Genomic DNA, 27026 nt, shown 5'->3' with positions numbered 1-27026 from the left:
TTTTATAGCTTGCTCTAAAACTGACGATGCTGTTCATATTGCCAACTTGTTCTTTAGGGAGGTTGTACGACTTCACGGGATTCTGAGAACAATCGTATCCGATCGAGACACAAAGTTCCTAAGTCATTTTTGGAGGTCTTTATGGGGAAAACTAGGAACGAAGCTATTATTCTCCACAACATGTCATCCCCAAACAGATGGAGAAACGGAGGTTGTGAATCGTGTATTATCAACTTTATTGCGAGCTATCTTTCGAAAGAACCTCAAATCATGGGACGATTGCCTACCGCATGTGGAATTTGCTTACAATAGATTTGTTCATTCTGCCACTAAACATTCGCCATTTGAGGTTGTTTACAGGTTTAATCCTTTAACCCCGCTGGATTTGCTTCCCTTGCCTAATGATCAGCTCGTACATGCCGATGCTAAGCGAAAGGCTGATTATGTGAAGCAACTTCACCAAAAGGTGAAGGCCAATATTTAAGCCCGAACCGAACAATATATGCGAGCTGCAAATAAAGGAAGAAAGCAAATAGTGTTCAAACCCAGAGATTGGGTTTGGGTTCATATGAGGAAGGAAATGTTCCCAGCCCAACGAAGGTCAAAGCTATTACCAAGAGGAGACAGTCCCTTTCAAGTTTTGGAACGAATTAATGAGAATTCCTACAAGCTTGATCTTCCAGGTGATTATAATATTAGCGCAAGTTTTAATGTGGTTGATTTATCTCCATTCGATGCAGGTAGCAATTTGGGGACAAATCGCCTCGAAGAGGGAGGGAATGATGAAATCGAGACCCAAGAGCTATTAAGTGCTAACGAACCTTCTCTCGAGCTACCTAAAAGACCTATTACTCGAGCTAGGGCTAAGAAGTTGAAAGATGCAATTTTAGCTTTGGTTGATTGGGTTTGGGGTGAATCCTTGGCTGGTCTTCTTGAAAGCTCATGGACCAGCAAGACGAGCAATCCGTGCACTCTATTTCAAGCTCACTCAGCTCAACTTTAGCTCAACGAGCTCATTCTTAGCTCATTTAGCTCATCTTAAGTTTATTTGAGTTTACATTTATTTTGCTAGAATAATTATTTAATTTGTCATTAGTTAAAGTAGTTAAGTAATTAATTATGTTTAATTCTGGTCAAATAATAATTGAGTGTTATTAAATGTCCTAATTAGTTTAGTGTCTTAAATATGTCCTAAACTCATACAAATATTTAATTAGTTCACCGAATTTTATGTGCAAATTTTTACATTCATTTGCTGCCGATTTAATGAGTTTTATGCATGATTAATTTGTTGATTTATTTTGGTGCAGGAATCTACCTTGGACGACATGGGTGCATGCACCGTAGGTTCAATGCATTTGGGCGATGCATGCATGGTTCTCCAAATGAATGTTCAGCCGAATTTGTCATCTCCAAACATCTATATGTTGCTCATTTTTAGCATTCACACCAAAGGCTATTCAGCTAATAATTTTCACACCAAGTGACTCTCCATAACTGACTTTTCACACTTATTTTGGTTGTTCAAGACCCTCTTTAATGTTCCTAACTTTTCAGCCAACAAGTAGCAATTTAAGGAGTCATTTAAGGGCTTGGTCGAATCTAGACATGGCCATTTGAATACCGGTGCATTCATCTCTACAAGATTCATTTGCTTCATTCTTAAGCTGCCCATTGGAGCTCCCATTCAGCTGAATCTCCTTAGGGAATTAATTTTGGAATTTTCTTGATTTTTCTTAGCTTTTAAGTTTTTCTATTCAGCTAGCTTATGAAGAACTATAAATATTTGATTGTTCATTTGTAAAACGACTTTTGCCAAATTTATAATATACTGAATATTTTTGTGAGAATTTTCTTCTCTCAATTTCGTCCAAAGACTCCGTTGGCTTATCTACTAGTTAGTGGCGTCAACCCTGCTATTTGCAAACCGAACTTATCACTTTCAACCAAAGTGTGGCATTCTACTTATACCAAGGTTCCTATCTTTGATAGATAGTGGGTCGAGGTCCTTTTACACCGTTCATCATCCACCTTAAGAACATATAAGATTCGGGTCAGCACTTACCCGTAGTGTTGGTTCTTTCTTGTTTTTAAGCCTATCAATCCGTTTTTCATTCAAATCAAATTTCCCTTTCTCAAACTAAATCTTTTCTTTTAGTAACTGAACCTTTGCACTTAAACAACTCCATTGCACATAATTTGAACGCAAGTGCCATTTCAAAGACGACTACATCTTTACTTGAAGCAATACGAACGACACTTCTTCGTTAGACGATCGGGCAACAAAAGCGACTCAACTCAATCAAACAAGGCTGGTTCGCATCATACACTATATGATGCCATGTTTACTGTCCTAGAGGACTTCATATGTTGTCATAACCCAGCTATGGTCTTACACAATATGATATGTTTATGATCCTGGCGGACTTCAAATGTTGTCATAGCCAAACTTTAGTCTTACACAATACAATGTCATGTTTATTCTCTTGGGGAACTTCATATGTTGTCGAAGCTCAGCTATGGTCTTACACAATATGATTTCATGTTTTCCTATGGACCTTTGGTTCTGGAGCATTGGTAAACCTCTTCTAAGGTGTCACCCCGAAGGACCTATGTACTGTTTACATTGTGTCGCCGTAAAGGACCAGTCAATAACTGTTACCATGGTGTCGCTCCATAGAGTCGATACGCCATCATCACGATGTCGCTCTAGCTAGCTAGTAGATACTATTCCACGATACTGCCAAACTCTTTTGAGTCCCATAAAAATCTGCCAATTCCTCTAATTATCCAATTATTCATATATTCATCTACCCCATTAAGGTAAATTCTTTTGTACTCCGCATATAATATAATCATGCATTTCACGCAAATCAAATTACTTAATACATAACATACAGTACGCCACTTATATAATGTCATGACATAACCATTTGATATTAAAAATAATACTTACAAGTGTTCTCATACTTGTACAGGGTTATGCATTCACCATTATCATACACAACAACGTATTCAAGCAACTTAGAACAAAAATAACACAAATCATTCAATTAGCACATTTTCATCAACCACCCAAAGGTAGAGTACAAAAACTCACCTAAACTTATTCATCCTTGTCAGCTTAGCTTTTCCAAATGCCAACTCCTTCATCGTCCTAAGATTTAAGCACAACAACCATATATCGGCTAAATCGAAAGCATTCAAACCTTAAATCCAGAAACCATTATACAGAAACTTATTAGAAAATCTTTACTCTCACTCTTCCTCTAATCCACGAGTACAGAAAGAAGAGAAAGCTTATTGGCTTCTCAAATTCCATACTTCCAGACTTTAAATCTCACGTCTATTGTGATGGAAAAATCTTGGTTTGAAAACAGTTTTCTTGCACAACGAAAAATTAAAATTTTGAAATCAACCCGGTTTGTGATACTTATAGCAATAAAAATTAACCAAATTCATACATGTGTTTTCAGCTTAGCGGACCTTTGTTGTTCCCGGCTTTCAACCAAATGAATTTCTTCACTATTCTTGTACCACGAACTACTTCAAGTGGGGGCTTGAATCAATTGAATCAAAACACAGAATTAGGTAAAGTTTTCTCTCCTTTTCGGGTGAAAATGAAAATTATCTCTTCTTAGTAAAAGCCGGTAGAATTTTTATTCAGAAAAAATATATGTAATAGTTGAGAATAAATTCTCTCTGCTTTTTGGCAGAATAAAAACCTCTCAAATAAATGTGTTAATAGTTCTACCAATGTCATCTATTTATAGGAAGAGAAGGTAGAACCCTTGGTGAGTTGTAATGGTTTATTTCAAATAGAAAAACAACATCCTACTTAGAATAGAATTAGGGTGGATGACACATCCTAGTATTCCTACTAGGGTTGTCGCCCCTTTCATGTCCATGAGGGGTTTTTCGTTCTCTCTCACATCGGGTCCAATTACGAGTACTTCTTGGGCATTTTTGACCGATTACTCTATAATGTGATCCAACCCAATTTAATTTTTCTATTTCCCAAAAAAAACTTTAATATTTATATATAAAACAATTTTCCCCTCCCTATTTTACCCCCAACAAAATTTTGACGATTTTGCCCTTAGTAAAATTTTGAGAATATATGTTCAATATGTTCACTATAATCGAATGATTTGTTTTCATTTTCGGGCTTCAAAATAGTCCAAAACATAAACTCATTCTTCTAATCATTTTTAAGTAATCCATATAGGATTACAAATGGATAATTTCAATTTCCATTTTCATTTCCATTTTTGAAACCTACATTAATTTCCAAATGATTCCATTTCTCCATTTCAGAGAAAACCATAATTATTTATGAATGTTTCTTATTCTCTTTTCCTATTCAATCCTTTTATTTCTATTTAAACACGCAATTCATTTATTGTTTTAACGAGTTAGTAGAGGGACCGATTAGACATATGTAATTAAGGCTCAAATGGTTTATAATTAAGTTCTAAATTTTCGCCTATTAATTATAAACTCATTTACTCAAAAAGTCATTCCACTATAGTATTGTGACTGAGCTCTCCCCAATGACATACTTTTACAAAAGTAATTACTCGGTGTTTTTCCAATGACCTTGTGACAAGTGTGTTACCCTTATAGGGTATCTTTGATTTCTCTGAGATAATATCCGTTCTCCAAATATAATCCTATTTTATTTCATGGTAACCACATCTTCCTTCATAAAAAGTCAACCACTATCAAATAGTGATCAAGTCATCCATCACAAAGACGAATGACTCGTGGCCACGTTTACTTTTCATCAACCATGTAATGTCTATGAGAGGATATCATTTACCCATGTGTCGGGCTATAAATTCCACTATTGTGAATGATGCTACATAGTCATACACCCAACGCAGCAACTTTCAACTCTTTATCTATTTGAACTCAGACTTTTACTTACATCAAAGTGTACGAGTCACACATATATAATCCATCATCCACTCAGGATTTAGGTATGCCACACCGTAAACATCACAATTGAATAAATCCATAAATGGATTCAGAATCTATTCGTCTTGGGTCCATTCCAATGTACCGTCAGTCCAATTAGTCACATCTACGTCTCTATCTTTGGGGAGTCATCTGTTTCGATGCCCAAGACAATGTATCTCCCTAATTGGACTTGATAGATGACATATTAGTCTTTCAATTGGTTTATTCATTTCCAATTAGACTAAGGACATGTTTAGGTTTATCTACTAATATAAGTTGTCTTTCTATATTACGATCTGGCCACATAATACCACTTAATAGTAGTTAAACATTAGACAACCAGTCAGTAACATTTGCTTCCATTTTGCTTTACGTGCAAAAACCATGTGAGGACAATATACAAAGTATTAACATAATTCATGAATAATTTTATTAATCAATCTGTTTGAAAAAAATTACAAGTGTACATTCACGAAAATACTACACTTAAGGCACCAGATCCAACAGTCCATGCAGAGCTCTCCTAAGTTTTCTTTTTTTTTGAATCAACTAAAGAAGGCGACACAAATGAGATGGGAATCTGTAAACAGAATTGAGAAGAACTCTTTTAGAAAAAAATCCCTCCTACACCTATATATATATCCTCTATAGGCAGTCATCAAAGACCTCACTCTAAACTATTTACTGCTAATCATTATATTCCCCACTAAGGAATTAGTCGGTTCCAACTCAATTGAACCAAAATTACATCTCAGCTAATTACTAATTGATATCTCTTGAAAACAGTTATAATTCATACTTTTAGACTTAATTAATTGGTTCTACTTAGGTAAAATTAGCTTCATTTTATGTAATTGCATGACTATTTCTAGTCAATCGAACAGTGCATCTAAGAACTTCGGATGGTGAGTACTTTATTACATCTTCATTTTTAATTGCTTGTGGAAAGGTCTTGTTGTGGCTAAATGGCAGGTTTAAGGGAGAAGGGTAGCAGAGGATGGCGATTTGTTGAGGCATTGTGAGAGGTTGTCGTGGCATTGCTGGTGAAGAAAACAACAAAAACCCAATCAACAATGACAGTGCTCGGCATTTGGGACCCACCATGCACGTGTAATGAAGAATATTCACCTCAAAATTAGGGAAAAACAATCATTGGCTGACAACTTTTACCCTAGAAGACAACCAAAGTATAAAAGGCAATAAAAAAGGGAGAAACAAATACGACAATTTTTCTGAGCTTGGACAAAGGTCTTATTGTGGCAAGAAGGAAAAGTTGAGCTGACTTTGAACTTTGGTGAAGATGAGAAACAAGACGCCGAGTTAGGGGATTAGAGTTTTGAAACCTAGATTTCTTCCTCTGTATTTTATTTCAATTCTTTTGTTGTAAATTGATATTTTGGGATATCGATGATACGGAAACAACTTGAATTTGTGTAGCCTAGCCACAAGCTAACTTAATACTATTGTGGTTTGCTTAGGATGATGTTTTAAATTCAATTAATGTTTATGGATTAATATGGTTCATATTATTGCTTTACCCAATAGTTGTTTTTGTTTAAATGCTTAAGAGAGTGCTGATGAACGCTCAATACGTCTTAAGGTAGCTTGACACCGATAGGATTAGGTTACCTGGACCGAAGTTGGGTAATATAAGTGAGTGTTGAGTGAAATACTCGTGTAAAATCTAGACATAGAGCCTTACCTTACACGATTTAGAGGGTTGAGCTTTAATAGTAGCTACTAATCCCAAGCCTATAGACATATAGTGCTTTAAGGGTGAGTAACCCTAAGTCTTGCTTTTGATAAAGGTAAACCACATTAGTACCCAATCGAATAGTAAGTTTTTTGCGCCATTGTTGGGGATTGGCAATTGGTAACTTTAGTTTTTGTTATTGTAATTTTTATAGTTTTAGTTGCTAATTTGTTTGTTTCATTATCTCAACAGATCTATTGCTAGTTGTATAGAGGCATTCCTGTTGAAGGACTCTATCCCTTAGATCCAGAAATTGAAAGGACCTTGCCAAGAAGGAGAAGAGAACAAAGAGCAATGAATCAAGACTATAACAATCCACCTATTATAAATGAGGAACGTAATCCGGGAGTTCCGAATGTTAATCATCCTGTTGCTCAGATGTTTGATGATCAAGATAGGCTAATTCGAAAGCATGTAGTGCACATCATAGGCAACCTAAATCCTGAAATAGTTAGGCCACAAATTCAAGCTCCCCATTTTGAACTGAAACCTGTAATGTTTCAGATGCTTCAATCAATTGGTCAGTTTGGTTGTTTGCCAACTAATGATCCCAGATTGCACTTGAGACTTTTCTTGGAGGTTTGCAATTCTTCCAAACAACAAGGTGTACCTGAAGATTCCTTAAAACTTAAACTATTTCCCTATTCTTTAAGAGATTGTGCTAGAACATGGTTTGACGCCTTACCATCTGGAATAGTAGAATCATGGAATGATCTATGTCAAAGATTTTTGCTACGATATAACCCACCCAATATGAATATCAAACTAAGAAATGACATAACATCCTTAAAGCAACTAAAGGATGAAACATTGTATGAAGCATGTGAAAGGTTCAAAGATTTGCTTATGAAATGTCTTATGCATGGATTTCAGCATTGGACCCAAATGGAGATGTTCTACAATAGTTTGAATGCACTGACACGAATGGTGGTTGATGCTTCAACTAATGGAACTTCGTCGGGTAAGTCCTACAATAAAACCTACAAGATTTTGGAAAGAATCACCAATAATGATTATCAATACCCCACAACAAGAGCTAAAACTTGTAGGAGAGTGGTTTGATCATTTGAACCTGATGATATTACCTTATTTACTACTTAGGTATCTTATTTAGCCAACATGATAAAGATCATGCAAAAGCCTAGTGAGGTGAAAAAGCTGAAAGCAGCTAAGTTATCTTGTGTTTATTGTGGTGAGGATCATGTGTTTGAAGAGTGTCCCTCAAACCCATCATCTGTCTACTATATGGGCAATTCAATAGGAACAACAATCCTTATTCCAACACATATAACCTCAGTTGGAGACAATACCCAAGTTTTGGGTGGAACAATCAAGGAGCTAGAAATTCCAACATGGATATTAGACCTAATGCCATGAATGTTCCGCTCAACAATGAGTTCAACAAGGACAGACATCATCTTCTTCCTCATCTATTGAGTCTCTACTGAAGGAGTATATGGCCAAGAACGATGCTATGATCTAGAGTCAAGCATCACCATTACGAGCTTTAAAGAATCAAGTGGGACAAATAGCTAATTCTTTGAACTTAAGAACACAAGGAACTTTTTCTAGTTATACCGAGAAAGCAAGACCACATTGGAAAGAACATTGTAAAGCAATCACTCTTAGAAGTGGCACACAGCTAGATAGAGTTGTTAAGAATGTTGTTCCTGAATCATCAAATTCAGAACCACTTATAATCAAAACCCTTGAACAACCCAAGAAGAGCACTACAATTGAGAAAACTAGACCAAGCAATGCCGAAACAAACTCATATAGCAATTCTGAACATAATGCCTAGGCAAAACAAACATTACAACCTGAAGTTCGTCCATGCTTTCAAAATCACAAACAAGACCAACATTTCAAGTGATTCTTGGATGTCCTTAAAAAACTTCACATCAATATACATTTGGTATAAGCCTTGGAGCAAATACCTAACTATGTCAAGTTTATGAAAGACATAATTTCAAAGAAGAGATGATTGAGAAAATTTGAAATAGTCGCACTTACTGAAGGGTGCACTGCTACGTTGACAAATAAATTGCCTCCAAAGTTGAAGGACCTTGGAAGCTTTACAATACCTTGCTCAATTGGTAACCAATATGTTCAGAAGGCCTTGTGTGATTTAGGAGAGAACATAAATCTTATGCCTATGTCTATGTTCAAAAAGCTAGGACCTACCACTGTAACCTTGCAATTGGCAGATCGATCATATGCACACTAAGAAGGTAAAATGAGGATGTCCTGGTAAGGATAGATAAATTCATTTTTCTATTATTTTTATTGTGTTAGACTGTAAAGCTAACAATGATGTACCTATAATTCTGAGTAGACCTTTCCTTGCAACAGGTAGGACTTTGATTGATGTTCAAAAAGGAGAATTAACTATGAGAGTGAACGATCAACAAATCACTTTTAATGTTTTCAATGCTTTGAAATGTGCTGATGATATCGAAGAGTGTCATGTTGTCAATTTGTTAGTTTCCGTTGTGGAAGAGGAATTTGAGAAAAAATACCATTACAAAGAGCATAGTGAATCAAATGCAGTTGATATTGATTATGAAGAGCCATTAGGACACCACAGTGAGTTGTTGGAATCCAAACTAATTATCGATAGACCTGGAAAGAGGTTTGACACATTAGATTTATCTGCTCGAACTTTCAACCCTTCTAAATTATCCGTAGAAGAACCACCCACCTTAGCGTTAAAACCTCTACCTTCACAGTTAAAGTACGCATATTTAGGAAAGGATAACATGCTACCCGTGGTTGTGTCTGCTAAGCTGACTGATGATCAAGAAGTTAAGTTGTTAGCTGTGCTTAAGAAATTCAAAAAGGCATTAGGTTGGACAATCGTCGATATTAAAGGAATCATCCCCACACTCTGCATGCAGAAAATTCTGCTGAAAGACTACCATGGCAATTCTATTGAGCAACAAAGGAGGTTGAACCCCATTATGAAAGAGGTGGTGAAAAAGGATATAATCAAATGATTTGAGGGTGGAATTTTCTACCCAATCTTGGATAGCTCTTGTGTGAGTCTAGCCCAATGTGTGCCAAAGAAGGGAGGTGTCACTATGGTCAGTAACGACAATAATGAGCTTATACCTACACGAACTATCATGGGATGGCGAGTCTACATGGACTATAATAAGCTCAACAAAGCGACAAGGAAAGAGCATTTTCCACTACCCTTCATTGACCAAATGTCAGATTGATTAGCTGGAAAGGATTTATACTATTTCTTAGATGGATACTCTGGGTGCAATCAGATTGCAATTGCCCAAGAAGATCAAGAAAATACAACATTCACCTGTCCGTATGGGGCATTCACCTTCAGAAGAATGTCATTTAGTCTATGTAATGCGTTAGCAACATTCCAATGGTGCATGATTTCCATATTCTTGGATATGGTTGAGAAGTTCCTCAAAGTGTTTATGGATGATTTCTGTAACACCCCTTACCCATGTCAGATGTCGGGATAGGTACGAGGCATTACCGGACTTAAACATAACAAATCATACAAAATTGAGTCATGAAATTTCATCAAAATTAGAAGTTTTCATATTTCATCATCAAGTCCATAATATGGGCTTCCGAGACCCAATACATACTTTGAAAGTGGTTCAAGACCAAACTGAGAACTTTTGAAAACTTTGAAAAATTTCTTGAAAAATAGGGGCACACGCCTTGAGCACATGGCCATGTGGCCAGTCGTGTGGATGAAAGTTAGGCTATTTACCAAGCCTTTTTCCATCCAAACATTTACACACTTATACCAAATTTATCAACACACAACATGGCATTATCATAAACGTACAATTTAGCCAATAATAGCCAACATCAATGGCCTTATACAAAATGAACTATCAAATATCATAGGCCAACAGTTTAGGCCAAATCAATTATGACACATAACAAAATAATAAAGTCCTCTATACATGCCATAATTCATGATATTGCTTTCAAAATACCAAAAGAGTGTTGATAATGTGGATGGATCTCCGACGATCTCCGTACCCCGAGCTAGCTTGGTGACACTATAAGATAAGGAAGAGAAAAGGGAGTAAGCATATAGCTTTGTAAGTTGGTATGTAAATAATAAAAAAATTATTAACATGCTTTTATCAATCCTCATAATGTGTTCTCAAGATAATACAATCATATTTGCACATAGTTTCACTATTCACTCATGTTTATATCAAGCTATCTACGTGAGTCATAGTTAATAAATTATTTATATCTTGAGATAGGGAACTCTAAATTAAGATATGCTAAATTTTTATGAAAATACACTCACATATCTTCTTACCATAAAATATTCAGAATTTATGGTTTAGCCAATAAGTACAGTTTATTCTTTAAATTCATCCTTTTTCTGCTGTTTGACAGTTTCGACCCTTTTTCACTAAAAATCAATTATCTCCTCGTACAGGATTCAGATGATGTTTCTGTTTGTTTCTATTGAAAATAGACTCATTAAGAATTTTAAAAATATAAATTCTAACCCATAATTATTTTTATACAATTTTTAATGAGTTTACAAAATCACAATAAGGGATTCTGAAATCACTCTGACCCTATCTCATAAAAATTCAAATATCTCATAATATGAAATTCTCTTGGTTACACCGTTTCTCTCATGTAAAACTAGACTCAATAATATTTAATTTCATATGTTATTCAATCTTTAATTCGATTTTCACAATTTTTGGTGATTTTTCAAATTTATACAACGGCTATTGTCCAAAAATGTTTTATTACTAATTTTACTCTTTCATGTTTTCTTTGTATTAACTTTCATTTACACACACATAACACCAAGCATGTTCATAGCTAGCCATTACAATAGCTAGTCATTATCAAATATTTACAAGTCTTCATAGTCATACTTACTCCACATCAACCTTACCAAAATTCGATCACATATCGAGCATATTGCTCATGAATATATATGTACAGATGTACCTGCACTCATTCATCACATAATCACAATCATTTACACTTAGTCATTTCCCGTTGAACACATCAGAATATTAACGGATACATTGGAATATTGCACATAGTGCCACACTTGTAGCCAAAGCTACTTCACTTCACTTATCACACATAAGCTCGTTCTCAATCTATTCACATTCGCGGGTCTGCTCACACAAGCTGTCGGTCATTCGTAACTACTCAGTGCTACTCACACAAGCTGTCAAGTATCCACAACACATGCCGGATTACCCAGTCACTGCTAGAACTTAGAAGACTAGCACCCAGATTCACTTAGTCACAATTTCACATAGGTTCCTAGTGACATGTCACTTGTATCCTATTCTATTCTTAAGGTTCAACCGGGAAATTTCTCACTTGTCGATATTTTGTCAAATTCATCAAATATTCAGCCACATTTCACAAAATATATCAAAATATGAAAGCGTAAGTAAAAAAGATGCATTATTTACATGCAAACTTACCTCGGTTTAAAATCTTAAATGTTTGCGTCTTAGTCCACAACCTTGCCTTTTCCCCGGTCAAGGTCAGTTCCTCATCTTTCCTGATCTATAATAACACATTTAACTCATTTAATACACACATTTTCAATTCAGCCCCAAAAACACCTTATGGCAAAAATTACATTTTTGCCCCTAACTTTTCACATACAATTTTACCCCTAGGCTCGTAAAATGAAAAGTACTCATTTTTCTCATTACTCAAGCCTAGCCGATTCATATTCCCTCTTATAGAAGCCCACAATTTTCACTAAATAATTTTTTTCTTTTTTTACACATATTTTACAACTTTTACAAATAAGTCCTTTTATGCAATTTCACTAAAAATCACTTGGTAAAAGTTATTTATTACACTTTAAACTTTCATATTCTACCATAAAACATCAAAAAACATTTATGTCATCCATGGGTAAATTTTTAAACACAAACCCTAGCTCAAAATAATGGTAGAAATAACTAAACCGAGCTACGAGGATCTCAAAAATGTAAAAAACATTAAAAACAGGGCTAAAACAAACTTACAATCGAGCTTGGAAGCTTGAAAGCTTGAAAAACCCTAGCTATGTCTTCCTCATGTGAAATTCGGCCAAGGGGTTAAAGTTTTGGACTTTTTTTTACAATTTAATCCTTTCGACTAAATTGAGTGCCGAAACATCAAAATTTTCGAATGAAATTTTCACGAAATCATTCCGTACATCTATAGATCATAAAAATATAAGAATATCACAATTTTTTTCTCGTCGAATTTGTGGCCCCGAAACCACTATTCTGACTAGGCCCAAAAACGGGCTGTTACAATTTCTCAGTATTTGAGAATGATTTCGAAGGTTGTTTGCACAACTTAGAATTGGTAATTCAACACTGTGAGGAGATTAATCTCATCTTAAACTAGGAAAAGTGTCATTTCATGGTAAAATAAGCCATTATCCTAGGGCATAAGGTTTCCCATAAAGGAATTGAAGTTGACAAGGCAAAAATCGAAGTGATTGAGAAGCTGCCACCTCCAACGAGTGTTAAAGGGGCTAAAGTTGACAAGGCATAAGGTTTCCCTTGTGTGCCTTGTTGGAACAAAATAAACCTTTAATTTTTAATGAACCTTATTTGTTAGCTTTCGAGGAGTTAAAAAAACGACTGGTGGCTGCACCGATTGTAATAGCTCCTGAGTGGACATTGTCATTCGAGCTCATGTGTGATGCCGGTGATTATGCCATGGGAGCAGTATTATGGCAAAGGAAAGAAAAAATATTTCATGCAATCTATTATGCTAGTCGGACTCTAACTGATGCGCAACTTAATTACACCACCACGGAAAAGGAATTATTAGCTGTGGTATTTGCATTTGATAAATTCCAATCATATTTAGTTGGTACCAAAGTCATGGTTTACACAGACCATTCTCCCATTAAATATTTAGTGACTAAGAAGGATGCAAAGCTAAGACTGATTCGGTGGATGCTTTTATTGCAAGATTTTGATTTCCAGATTCGAGACAAAAATAAAGCTAAAAATCAAGTGGCAGATCACCTATTAAGATTAGAAGCTAGAAATGAAGACGGTCATATCAAGCTTATTAAGGACAATTTCCTAGACGAGCAGTTGTTAATTGCCACGACATTGCCTTGGTATGCCGATATTGTAAACTTCTTAGGCAGTGGACTGTTGTCACCTAATCTGAATAGCCAGGGCAAACAAGAATTCTTGAATGATGCAATATTCTACGATTGGGATGAGACTTATCTATATGAGAAATGTGCTGATCAAATAAGTCAATAATGTATTCCTGATTAATAGATGAACAGTGTATTGTAACATTGTCATTCAGTCCCGTTTGGAGGGCATTTTGGAGGAGTAAGAACCGAAGCAAAGGTACTCCAATCTAGGTTCTATTGGTCAAATTTGTTCAAAGACGCCCATGAAATTTATAAGACATGCGATCGTTGTCAGAGAATAGACAACCTATCTGGGAGACATGGAATGCCACTGCAAAATATTTTGGAAGTTGAGTTATTCGATGTTTAGGGGATAGACTTTTTGGGTCCATTTCCACCCTCGTTCGGCAATTTATACATATTTGTGGCAATCTATTATGTCTCCAAATGGGTAGAAGCCATAACTCTACCTACCAATGATGCCAAGTCAATAATGAAGTTCTTGCACAAGAACATCTTCACGAGATTCGGTATGCCTCGAGCCATCATTAGTGATGAGAGATCTCACTTCGATTGCAAGCTAGTTGCCAATACCCTAGAAAGGTATGGAGTAAACAAAAGATTGCCATGGCATATCATCCCCGAACGAACAGGCAAGCTAAAATTTCCAGCAGGGAAATTAAGCAGATTTTGCAAAAAGTTATTAATCCAAATTGTAAGGATTGGTCCTTAAGGCTGAACAAAACTTTATGGGAATATCACACTACTTACAAAACCCCGTTATGAATGTAATCATTCAAACTTGTCTACAGAAAGTCGTGTCATTTGCCGGTTGAGTTAGAGCATAGGGCATACTGGGCTGTAAAGCAATTGAACATGGATTGGAAAGCTGCGGCAATAGAAGATTGCTTGAATTAAATGAATTGGAAGAATTTAGGGCATAAGCGTATGATAATGCTAAACTTTATAAGGAGAAGGCCAAGCGCTAGCATGATAAGAGAATTATGCCATGACAATTTGAACTAGAACAACCGGTGTTGTTATTCAACTCAAGGTTGAAAATGTTCCTTGGCAAACTGAAATCCTACTGGTCAAGTCCCTTTGAAGTAGCCAAAGTATACCTTCATGGAGCAGTGGATGTCAAGGATATGTAGACGGGGGTCACATTTAAAGTCAATGGACAATGTTTAAAGCACTACTAGGTTGCTCATGTAAATTAAGACAAACAATCCATTGACCTTAGAGATGTTTAAGAACTCCTTTAGCAAAAATTTCCCTCCAACACCTATATATATCCTTTATACACGGTCATTAAAGACCTTACTCTAAACCATTTTCCGCTAATCATTATATTCCCCACTAAGGAATTAGTCAATTCCAACCCAATTGAACCAGAATTACATCCCAACTAATTACTAACCAACCAAAAATTTTCCAAATTTTTCAATAGAGCCCGTCGGTTTACTATTTATTCAATTTACTCCCATTTCTCCTCTAATTTTGGGACCTTAAAGAAACTCGAGTGTGAAAACTTTTTTTATTGGCGATTCATGAGAGTTTTTGTAAGCTTACTTAGAACTCATATTTGAATTAATAATGCTTTTAGAAGTTGTAAAACTCATTTATTTCATTGAATGCATGATTATACTTAATTTGTTCATATGATTCTTCTTTACAGTGTTGAATTGAGTTTGTAATTGCCTCAACAATGAATGTGACATCTCACCTCTTAAATTCGACGATTAGGTGGGGTATTACATTTAGCGGTATCAAACCTAAAGCTTTTTAGACTCCACTAGCAGGGTTAGGAAATTGAGAAGTGTTCTATAGGGGTATAGTAAAAGGGTTAGTATTTGGTATATTGATAGGATACTTTTTTTATTCAACAAGCAACCTTAAAAATTTGTCACACATCTTATTTTTTTAACATTTTACTGTACTTTTATGGGACGCTCGTCAACTCCTTACTTTGCTTATGGAGTCTAAAAACTTTACTCATAGTGTACCAAATATTTTCTTATTGTAAAATATAAAAAAAATAGACATATATGCCAACTTTATAAGGCTACCCATGCAATAAAAAAAATGTACGCTGGTAGGGTATCAAATAATCACTCTTAGTCTATTAATATATAATTTCATATATTTCAATATTGCATACTTTTTTAATAAAATTAAAAATAATTATAAAATTATTAAAACACGTCTAGAATTAACCAAGTAAATAGTATATCGTATTCAAATCGGAACTTACTAGGCTTCGGAAGACGTAAAAATAAAATACCATTTATCGCCCTTTTTACTTTTAAGTTTTCTTTCTAAAGTTAATTTGAAATTGACTTTCAGATTTTATTATTTTAATTATATTTTAAAGTATTTATAATATATCAATAAAGTCTTTTAATTATTAAAACTATTAAATGAAATGTCAAATTTTATATGACATTATTTAAAATTAAATTAAAAATTAAAATGTTACTACATAACTTTTAAAAATAAAAATAAAAACCGAGTGAGCGAGTGATGAAACTTATGTAAAACCTTTGAAATCCTCAAAATCAAGTACTTTTACAACATCCATTTGTAAAATATTTATTTTACTTTAAAATTTTTATTTTAAACTATGTCAAATCACATTTAACAGTGAAATTAAATATTTTAGTAATGAAAGGATCTTATTAATATAACATCAAAAGTTTAGGGTTGCAATAAAATTATTTTAAAGTTTGGGGACCAATTTAGAAAGAAGGTGATAGTTTATAAGTGTATTGTGCAATTAACTCTTTCTTTCTAGAATGGCATTTAATAAAAGGTCAATTGGTAGTTTTGGTTCCTCTATTATGACCACTGTTTTGTTAAATCTCTATATTTTAGTTTGATATAAATTGATAATCTATTTTTGTAATATCATTAACTAATTCAAATAGTTAACACTAATAATTATGGTAATTAAAGTGTTATGTGGATTTTTTTTCACATGTATCTTTTATGTTGTAATGAGTGAGTTTTTTTCTTCGAACAGGTTAATATATTAATTAAATTAATTAACGGTATTAACTATTAACAATTAACTATTTGTACTAGCTAATAATTTTGTTCTAATAATAAGATTAAATCTTAAATTTGAATATAGTTGAAGGATGAAACCCAGAATTTGACGTTGATAAATAGATAATAAAATCGCACAAAAACTCAAATTTAAAAGAAACCATAAGAGACTTTAAAGGGATTTGATATCTACCTACAAACAACCATTTTCCTTTTCCCTTTCTTTTCCACTACTAACAGTTTGGTTCTTTATTTACAGATAACATAGGATGTCATCTACTAGGGAAACCATGTTGGACCCTTTTAAAACCTGGAAATTCCTTGTTTCAACGATTACCATAAAACCAATTGATGTTTTAGTTTTCTTATTGAAAACAACCCTAGCTATTTTCATAGTTGCCTCAATCTCTCTGTTTTTCTACTTTGCTTTCTCTGTTCAACCCCGTTGGCTCTCTTCTCCAATCTGCAATAATAACCAACAAATGTTCATTGCCAAAAATAGTTCTTCCAGTAAGGCTTATGGACGGACGAATTTGTCCCATATCCAGTTTGGCATCGGCGGCTCAGCCAAGACCTGGAACCAGCGCCGCCGTTTCTGTGAGCTATGGTGGAGACCTAACGTTTGCCGTGGGTTCGTTTGGCTGGATGAGAAGCCTCCCAATGGTGAAAACTTGCCACCTACATCCCCTCCCTACAAAATCTCCGAGGACACTTCCAGGTTCAAGTACACAAGTTGGTACGGATCACGTTCTGCTGTTCGTATGGCACGTATAGTGAAGGAAAGCTTCGAGCTTGGATTGGACAACGTGAGGTGGTTCGTAATGGGGGACGACGACACACTGTTTTTCCTTGAGAATTTGTTGACTGTTTTAAACAAATACGACCACAACCAAATGTATTACATTGGTGGGAACTCTGAGAGCGTGGAGCAAGATGTGATACACTCTTATAACATGGCTTATGGTGGCGGTGGATTCGCCATAAGCTACCCTTTAGCAGCTGAGCTCGTTAAAGTCTTAGATGGCTGCATTGATCGGTACGCATCATTTTATGGGTCGGACCAGAAGGTTCAGGGTTGCATGAGCGAGATTGGTGTCCCTGCCACTAAAGAGCTTGGTTTCCATCAGTTAGATATTCGAGGGGACCCTTATGGTTTACTGTCAGCGCATCCTTTGGCGCCATTGGTGTCACTTCACCACCTCGATTATGTTCAACCCGTTTTTCCGGGTATGACACGGATTGGTTCACTCCAGAAGCTAATTACTGCTTATGAAAAGGATCCAAGTCGGGCGCTACAGCATAGTTTCTGTTACGATTTCAAGCGTAACTGGTCTATTTCATTGTCGTGGGGCTACAATGTGCAGTTGTATCCGTCTCTGGTTACGGCCAAGAAGCTTGAAACGGCTCTTTCCACGTTTCAATCATGGAGGACTTGGAGCAATGGGCCTTTCACGTTTAACACCCGACCCGTTGAAAAAGACCCGTGTGAGAGACCAGTTACGTATTTCTTGGGTTCTGCTGAGAGGGTTAATGGGGATACAACCCTGACCACTTATGTGAGGAATGTCGAAGATTCAGCCAAAGAATGTGATAGGCCGGACTATACCCGTGCTGTGGCTGTTCAATTCTTCAACGTCTCGAGTGCAAGGTTGAGCCCTGCCATTTGGAGGATGGTGAGCAACTCCCTATCTAATCTTTTTACTCTCTTTGTCAATTTTTACTTTTAGTTGGCTCGTTCATTGTTTTGGTTGTTGAATGCACTTTACCATTGTTAACTAGTTAGGTGGGTTAGCACTTATCAACTTGTCCTTGGTTGGTTGAACCCGACCGCAATAAATGGCCTAAAATGGCTGACCAATTGGTTTCATACACTACACGACACAAGTCCATGGCAGGCAAAACTAAACTTGACCTTTTCGGAGTTGAGTTTTTGAATTTTTTTAATCCAGACAAAGTGGTCATTAATTTACCTCACTTTGTCACAATCTGGTTGGCCAAGAATCCAACATGAGAAATTTGACCAAGTGGTCATTAATAAGTGACTTCACCTCAATCGTATAAAAAGGGTACACGTATAGAGCAAAAAGGGAAATCGAATATTTGGTGTCCATCAATTTTTGCGCAATTCGTGCAAGGCATGAAAACGAAAATTAAAAGCTTGGTTTGAAATTTGATTTTAGTGACTAACAATGACACGTTTGGTTAAAAAAATTGTTGTATGAACAGGCGCCACGTAGACAATGCTGTGAGGTTATCAACGGTGGAGAAGGGGTGGACAGCCTGAGGGTCGAAGTCAAGATTAGAGCATGCCATCGGTTTGAGAGTGTCACTCCTCCATAGAATGTGCCAAACATTGACAATTCCCATGTAAATAACAAGATATTTATACACTTGATTACATTATCCCTGCATAGTGCATACTTCCCACCCGGCCAGCCATTTTTGGCGAATTTGCTTTTAGCTATCTTAATTTTGTAATTTTACAAACATAACGATTGTAACAAGGAGAGCTTCTTTTCTTTCAAGGAAAATGATTGTCTCATCGTCTGCAACTCTGTGTGCATATTATGGACGTACATCAACTACAAACCTTAAAGATGAAAAATCAGTGAAGTTGTTTTGCAAGGAAAAAAAGACAGTATTAAATGTTCAATCTATAACTATATATTAAAAGAGCGTCCTTGGTATTTTCATGGTGACACCTATATAGGGACAGAAATGCTTAATTTTTAGTCTCACACATTTTATTGTTTATATAATCAGGTTTCTATTTGTAGCATTTAAAACGTTCAATTAAATCCATGCCTCTAATTTATATATTTAACATTTTTACTAAATTTAAATTAAAATAAGTTATATTTACTCGGTATAATAAAATGTTATGACCTTCTTCCATGATGGTTATAAAATGGTTACTTTCATTTTAGTCCCCTTATTGTATTTAAATTTAAAAATTAATTTTTATATTTTAATTTTAATATAATTTAGTTTTTATATTTTTATAATATTATTGATTAGTCTAAAGAGTTAATATCATTAACTTTTGATTAAATTATTACATAGTTATATATAATTTAAAAGTAGGTTTTTAAATCTGAAAATAGAAAGGTGTAAATTTTAAAAGTAAATTTGAAATATATAAAGTATATAAATAGTTAGAATATATTTTAATCTTTAAATTTTTACTGTATAATTTGACCTAAATAAATAAACAACCAAGTGCGAAACCGTACCAATCATACTAATAAAGGGAATAAATTATGGCTTATAACTTTTGGCAACTTTTGGATTTCTTTTTTCATATGTTTAAACATTAACTTTTTATTCGTTTAGATATATATATCGGTTTCTTACTTTTACTCGTTCTGACATATAATACTATTTCACTTTTTATTACGCTTTAAAAGCTTAATGTTTTTATCATTACCATATGGATATGATGAATTATTTATCAAAATGGACAAATAGTATTTTATTAGTTTAATGAAAATTATAATTGGAAAAACTGAAATAGTAATAAACATATAATTAACAAATTGATTAATATAATGGTGTCTTTTTGTTCATGATAAAGCACTTTGCTGGTAGGAAGTTTTATATATAATTATTTATATTTATATAAAGTATTTTATTAAGTCGACGTTATGAGTTAATTCAACATTAATTTAAAAATTTATTTAAAATTTCTCTTTTAATATAGTTTAATATTAATATAATAGTATTTTTATCTTTTACAATTTTATATAAAATGTTAAAATACAATATCTAAAGATTGAACTCAAGCCTAAAAATGTTTTCCCATAACACTTTACTACTTCACTTATAACATAATTATTGCTTTTTTTTTACAAATATAATTTTAATATCATTTTTTTCTTTCACTCTATAACACCCCGAAATTGGGCTAGAAATTTTGAAGTTATTTTAGGGATTATATCTTTAGTGTGCTCGGGAATTCTGCAAGCATGGTAATCGAAAATGTTTTTGTCTATAATTTTTTAAAAAATTAAATCAATTTTTGAAAATAGTGTTTAAAAGATTATTAATTTTGAAGCAAGAACTAATTTGTAAAAGAGTCTAAATTGTGAGTTTTTAAAAGACAATTAAAGCAAAAACTTTAAAACACCCTATATATTCCCCCACCTAGTTTTATTTTCACCTTAGTTTCCGTCTCCCCTATTCTTGTGACGTCCTTTGCATCCCAAACTCCTATTCATCAAGTTTTGATTCCAAAACTTAATTCCATTGATTCCCTTCATCCTCATATCATTCAATATCTATAGATTTTCATAGAAAAACACTTAAAAACACCATTGATTCTGTTATCACTCAAGTTGTGAGTTTTTCAGGTTTTTGATCAAACGCTCAGTTTTTCATCAACTAAGGTAACGATTCAATTCCTAATTAGTTTTAAATGATACCTGGTCTTTTAAACAGAATTTTTAGCCATTAAGTCGCATGTTTTAAATAAAAGCCAAAAATTGGGTCGTTAATGGTGGATTTTGAGATTTTAGGTAAAAAAGTGGTTTCAAAGTGTTTTTCAACTTGTTTTAACATGATTAGAAGGTTTTTTAAACTTACTTTAAATTTTCATTAAATATTTCTAAGATTTTAATGAGTTTTCATGAAAAATGCCTTTGTACGTAAAAAATTTTTGATACTATGAATCGAGTAGTTTTGAGAAGTTTAAAGATTGAGAATCAACTATACATAAATAATTAGATGAATGGAATTCGTTTCAGGAAAAAAGATTGAGTATAGACCGAGATATTCAAATTTTAAGTTTTCTATGTCGAAGGTTTAGGTCAAAAGAGAACCTAGCTTAGGCTTGTGTTTTTGGATTGTTTGATGTGAGTTTTTGGTTGAATGTTGATTGTGTTGTTGTGTGATTTACTTTGTTGAAGCGTTGAAATCGATATGACCTTCTACGAGTATAGATAAAGGTAATGAAAAACTAGTTTGAGCTTTCAACTTTTCGACAAAAGTGTAATTGGTGAGTGTTTAGAATAATTGCTTGTGGACATGATTCAATGCGTTATTTAAGAACTTTGTTGTAGCCTAGACCCTACTCTAAATTCCGAGTGTAAGCTTTCTCGTACTCATGTTTAATTTGTGAAGTATGTACTTGTGTTATTATAAAAATGTGAATTGAGATGAGATGCAATTACATGTGACATGTGTTCATGATTACTATTGTGAAAGTACATATGTAGGCATGTCAAACATGCCAAGTGACAGTGATATTATGTGCTTGATGTAAATATGCAGTGATAGTGAATGATAAGTCGGTAAGTAATATATGTGTGCTTAATAACATATATTTTGGCCTTGTGATTCTTAAAATCGTTGGATATAGTTGACATGTCATAGGATTGTGAGTACTCACTTATATGTTATATGATTTGGGTGTTGAGGCCCTTGGACATGTTGGAGAGATAAGAGAATGTGATCTAAGCTCCATTCAACAAGACATATTTGGTGTGTTAAAGAGTGTTAGCTTTATGCTTTACTTTTAGGACATGTTTAACTCTATGAGTCTATGTGGTGTGTTGGATATTCATGTATCCTGTGAGTGGTTATAATGCCCACTTTTACGTTTCATAGCTCAAGTGTCAATTGTTATGTGATATATGCTTGAATGTTATGTGATCATATGAGTATTGTGATATATGTTCAAATGTTATGTGATTATATGTGTAATGTGACATATGTTTAAAAGTGAATATGATTACCATGTAAATGAACTAGTAAATAATGCACGAGTAAGTATAATATGGCACTAGAGTTGGAACTGTTGAAGTTGTGTTATATGGTTGTTTTCGTTAATGCTTGATGAATTATTTGCATGGTAGTTGTTCTAGGCATTCACTGAGCTTGTTAAGCTCACCCACTCCTTTTAAACCCTTGTAGAGTAGTTAAGTGCCGGTGTGAATGGTGTAGTACCGAGGGGTGATCCAAGGAAGTCCATTTCCATTTTTTCGTAGGTGTTATTGTTATTTGTTTACGTTTTGGAAATAAGGCAATGTCGTAGACTTTTACTGATATTTGCCACGATGTTTTGGATGCCTCCATAGACTATTTGTTCTTAAGTTTATGAGATTCATTTCGTATTATGTTGATTATTGCTCGGACTTACTTTCGATGTTTGAGACTGTTATTACGGCCGTTTAGATGTTTATTTGATGACAATATGATAGCATGATGGATTGGTACATGTTGGAATGATTTATAAGCTTAAGTATGTTGCATTTTTCTTGTCTGGAGTAGATGTATCGATATTCGTGTTGTAAAAATGATACCTCTGTGATTTTGAAATGTGTAGGGATTCAGTAACGTAATTTGGTATCAATACACTATCACGAGTATCAATACTTAGGGTAATTTTATCGATACTTTTTCAATTGTACCAATATTTTCTAGGTTTTGATTTTTAGACGAGAAACAAAATGTTGTTTTGGTGCTAATTATCCAATCGATATTGATACCATTTAAGGGAAATATTGATACCTTTGTTTCAGTATCGATACTTACATGCTTGTTTTGGAAATTTTACTAAATAGACCCTATGCATGTTTAATTATTAGTATAAGACTATTTGATGCATTATTAGCATGTGACGAAGATAACTAAAGAGTAAGATTGATGTAAAACCTATACGAATGATAATATGAAAGATGTTTCTTTTAGAATGAGCTTTTATTTGTTTTATATGACATGAGACGGTAGTGTGACATCTTGATATTTAGGCTCGGTGACCAGGCCGGGTATAATATGGTAAAATTAAAAAAATCTAGTTTGATTTAAATGATCAATTAAGTTATAATTTTTTATTTCTTTTCATGATCAAAATGATATGGTAAAACTAAAAAACAACTAGATTCATGGGATTCAAACAATATGAATTAGAGGCAATACAAGTTTTAAGATCTTACTTGGCATCTCAAAATTAGAGGCATGCAAACAAAATTTACTTGACAATGCAAACAATAAGAATTAGAGGCAATACAAAAAATTAACCTAAGATTTCCAATAAATCAATAGACAATAATAGAAGACTTAATTTAATTCATTAGAGAATTTCTTAAAGCATTAGGATCTTTGAAATCGTGTTATGATAATTTTTTTTCTAATTTCTACTCTTAGGAGAAGAGAAAATAAACTTACATTGTCCTTAATATGTCATATATTTAGCCATCAATCATACATTTAGAGAGAAAAAAACAACAACCAATTAATACATCCTAAAGATGACATTGACATCCTTTACGATGAATGCATATTTGTGACGTAATTTATAATCATTTGTGCTTGTCTTTGTTTTGTTTTAGAGTGGATTTATTAATTTTGGAGTCAATTTTAGTGTTTTAGTTAATTAGGACATAATGTCAGATAAGTGTGGACTTTATGTGACTCCTCATACTCGATTCAATCGTCAAGTTTAAATATGAGATATCACTTTCGTTGCTGGAGCAACTCAAACTAATGTCCAATTGAATTTGTGTAACGCCCCAGAATTTTTATTTTTGTTCTTGCGAAGGTGTGACACAACTGTGTATCTACTTCAGTGGTTAAGTGTTTTGGGTGTGTGAGAGGTCCCATGTTCAAGCCAGGATTTGGGCAAATTTTGGTATCCTATCTTTGTTCAGTAGGCTTTTAAGTAAAAGTTGGAAAATAATTAACAGAATGAGCTTGCTGGTCTGGTGGATAAGTGGAGTGTTGGTGTGAAGGAGGTCCTGTGTTTAATTCTCTGTGATGGTGTGGAGACAATAATTTTGCTCCAATTTCAGCTAAGAGTTGTGTTGGGGCAAAATTCTGAGTAGTTGTGTTTTAGTGGGTTAATATGGAGTAATTTTAGGAGATAATGGGGGAGAGGTTATCAGAACATAATCTAATTATCTTTTTGTTGTAGAAAAAAGAGTAGGGTTTCGGTTTTCTCTCCAATTACCCAAACTTTTTCTGACGCTTTCTTCTTCTTTTTTCCCTCCTTTGCCGATTCTTTCCCCTAGTTGTCGCCGAAATTTCCATTATTTTTTCCCTTTCTATTTTTTTTATTTTCCAATTGATTTGGTTGTTCATCATTGGTTGCGTGTGTTCGATAAGTAATGGTTTTGTATATTTTTAATCATTCTTGGTTAGTCTCTAAAAGGAAGATTCCTTTTTGGTGTTTAGGAGTTAATCAAGGGGCTAGTGGTTTTGAATTGACGTTGTGGTTATGCGAAGTCGTGGTTAATCAAGTGAGGTAAGGGTTTTGTTAGGTTTCTAGTCAAATTCCTTCCCAAATTGGTTGATTAAAAATGAATTAAGTGATTAATCTGAATATTTGTTAGTCGATTTTTAGGTTCTAGAGGCTTAGGAGTGCTTACGCATCAGAAATGATACCAGGTGTGTACCCGAAATGTAGAAAATGGGATTTGGCAAAAAGCCAAAATTTCTTGCTATCGAGAAATAAGAGAAGTAAGAGAAAATGAAGTGAAAAATTGTAGAGAAAGGAAATAAGGGTGTTATAAACTTGGAAATCAACATTCTGCACTAAAATAGTTTTGGACAGCAGTAGTAGTCTAACTTTGAAAAATCATCAAAAATAATGGAAATTAAGTTAGAGGTTGAATAAACTATGAAATTAAATTTTATTAAGTCTAGTTTTTTCTGGAAGAAACAATGTAAGCAATGAAATTGTAAGTTATGAGATATAATGAATTTTGTGAGACAAGGTTAGAATGGGTTTGGGTTCCCCAGTTCTGACTTTGGAAAAATCATCGAATATAGTAAAAAAATAATTAGGGGCTTAAATTTATATGTTTAAATCCTTAATGAGTCTATTTTCAAGAGAAACAAACAAAAACATCATCTGAATTCGGTACTAAGAGATAAATAATTTTTAGTAAGGAAAGGTTGAAGCTGTCAAACAGCAGAATCGAGATAGACTTGAAGTTTTTACTGTACTAATTTGATAAACTATAAAATCTAAAAATTTTATGGTTGAAAGGTATTTGAGTCTAGTTCCAAAAACATCAAGCGGATCTTAATTTGGAATTCTGTAGCTTAAGATATATAATTTAGAGACAATGACTCAAGTAGATAGTTTTGAATGAACATATAAGTAAATAGTGAAAACATATATGAATATTTAGTAGGAATGTGTTACATTGAAAATGGATCACACGGCCAAGATCAATTTGAGCCGAGTAGGCCACACGGGCACACACGGACGTGTGGGCCTATTTTTACTGGAATGTTTCTAAGGTTGCACGGGTCACCCAAGTCGATTGTGAACCTACTATAAGGTCAGTAAACACTACTTAAACCCCTAAATGTGTGAAATTAACTGAATGATATTTGTACTGAGCATGTTAATATTTGAACCAAATATATGTATTGAAATTGCATAATAGCATATCATCCATTGTATGGTGCATTGCATTGGGTTGGGGGTTGTTATTCAAAGGAAGTGTACTGAAAGGCTTTAAGCCTAATTTACTGGTAGCTCAGCTGCAAACTACTATTTTGTGCCGCATTCAGCACTACTTGGAGTGTAGAGATGGGTGGGTTGATTATATACCCACATAGAGTGTAGGGTTAGACGGAGATGGTGTGTAGAGGTTGCATAAGTAGGATTTTGCTACTACATAACTGTTACTGCTACTGATACTGTGATGGGCTAAGGCCCTACTGCATTGTTGACACTGTACTGAGATGGGCTAAGGCCCAAACTATCACTAATACTAAAAAGGGCTTAGGCCCAAGACTGTTCAACTGTGCACTGTGAATATTGATTGTTTGTTTGTTTCTGTGGGATTACACATTGAGTTTACATAAACTCACCCTTTTTGTTTAATGTGCACAAGTAATCCCCAGACTTAGACGGATCGGTGCGACGGAGGACTCAGCGGTGACCATAGAAATTTTTGGACTTCATGGTTTTCAATTTACGTTTTATGATTTAATTATTATTGGTTATTTAGGTTGTAATTTAAGGACCCTCTGGGACTTTGGTTTTAAAATTTGAGTTTTTATTTATTTGTTTGTTTTACTTTATGGATTTATACCTGCTGGTCATAGGAAATTCGGTTTTTAAAAAGTTAAATTAGTTTCTAAACGCATGATAACTTAGAC

At 34.2% G+C, this 27026-nt stretch overlaps 2 protein-coding genes and 1 non-coding gene across 3 annotated transcripts; 2 read left to right on the top strand and 1 right to left on the bottom strand.

Moving 5' to 3' along the window:
- Positions 1 to 502: 502 nt before the first annotated feature.
- Positions 503 to 1003, top strand: LOC105765390 (uncharacterized). Its single transcript, XM_012584458.1, has one exon. The coding sequence runs from the start codon at positions 503 to 505 to the stop codon at positions 1001 to 1003; it is 501 nt and encodes a 166-aa protein (XP_012439912.1).
- A 6474-nt stretch (positions 1004 to 7477) lies between these two features.
- LOC128036277 (small nucleolar RNA R71) lies at positions 7478 to 7584 on the bottom strand. Its single transcript, XR_008193075.1, has one exon. It is a non-coding gene; the product is annotated as a small nucleolar RNA R71 (small nucleolar RNA).
- A 9454-nt stretch (positions 7585 to 17038) lies between these two features.
- On the top strand, positions 17039 to 19455 carry LOC105767512 (uncharacterized). Its single transcript, XM_012587066.2, has 2 exons — positions 17039 to 18586; positions 19140 to 19455. The coding sequence occupies exons 1-2, from the start codon at positions 17183 to 17185 to the stop codon at positions 19251 to 19253; spliced, it is 1518 nt and encodes a 505-aa protein (XP_012442520.1). The 5' UTR covers positions 17039 to 17182; the 3' UTR covers positions 19254 to 19455.
- The last annotated feature ends 7571 nt before the right edge of the window (positions 19456 to 27026 follow it).

Source organism: Gossypium raimondii, chromosome 13 (assembly GCF_025698545.1).
Source record: "Gossypium raimondii isolate GPD5lz chromosome 13, ASM2569854v1, whole genome shotgun sequence".
In the NCBI taxonomy this organism is placed as follows: domain Eukaryota; kingdom Viridiplantae; phylum Streptophyta; class Magnoliopsida; order Malvales; family Malvaceae; genus Gossypium; species Gossypium raimondii.
The sequence above is the reverse complement of the archived record's forward strand: the minus strand, read 5'-3'. Positions and strand labels throughout refer to the sequence as shown.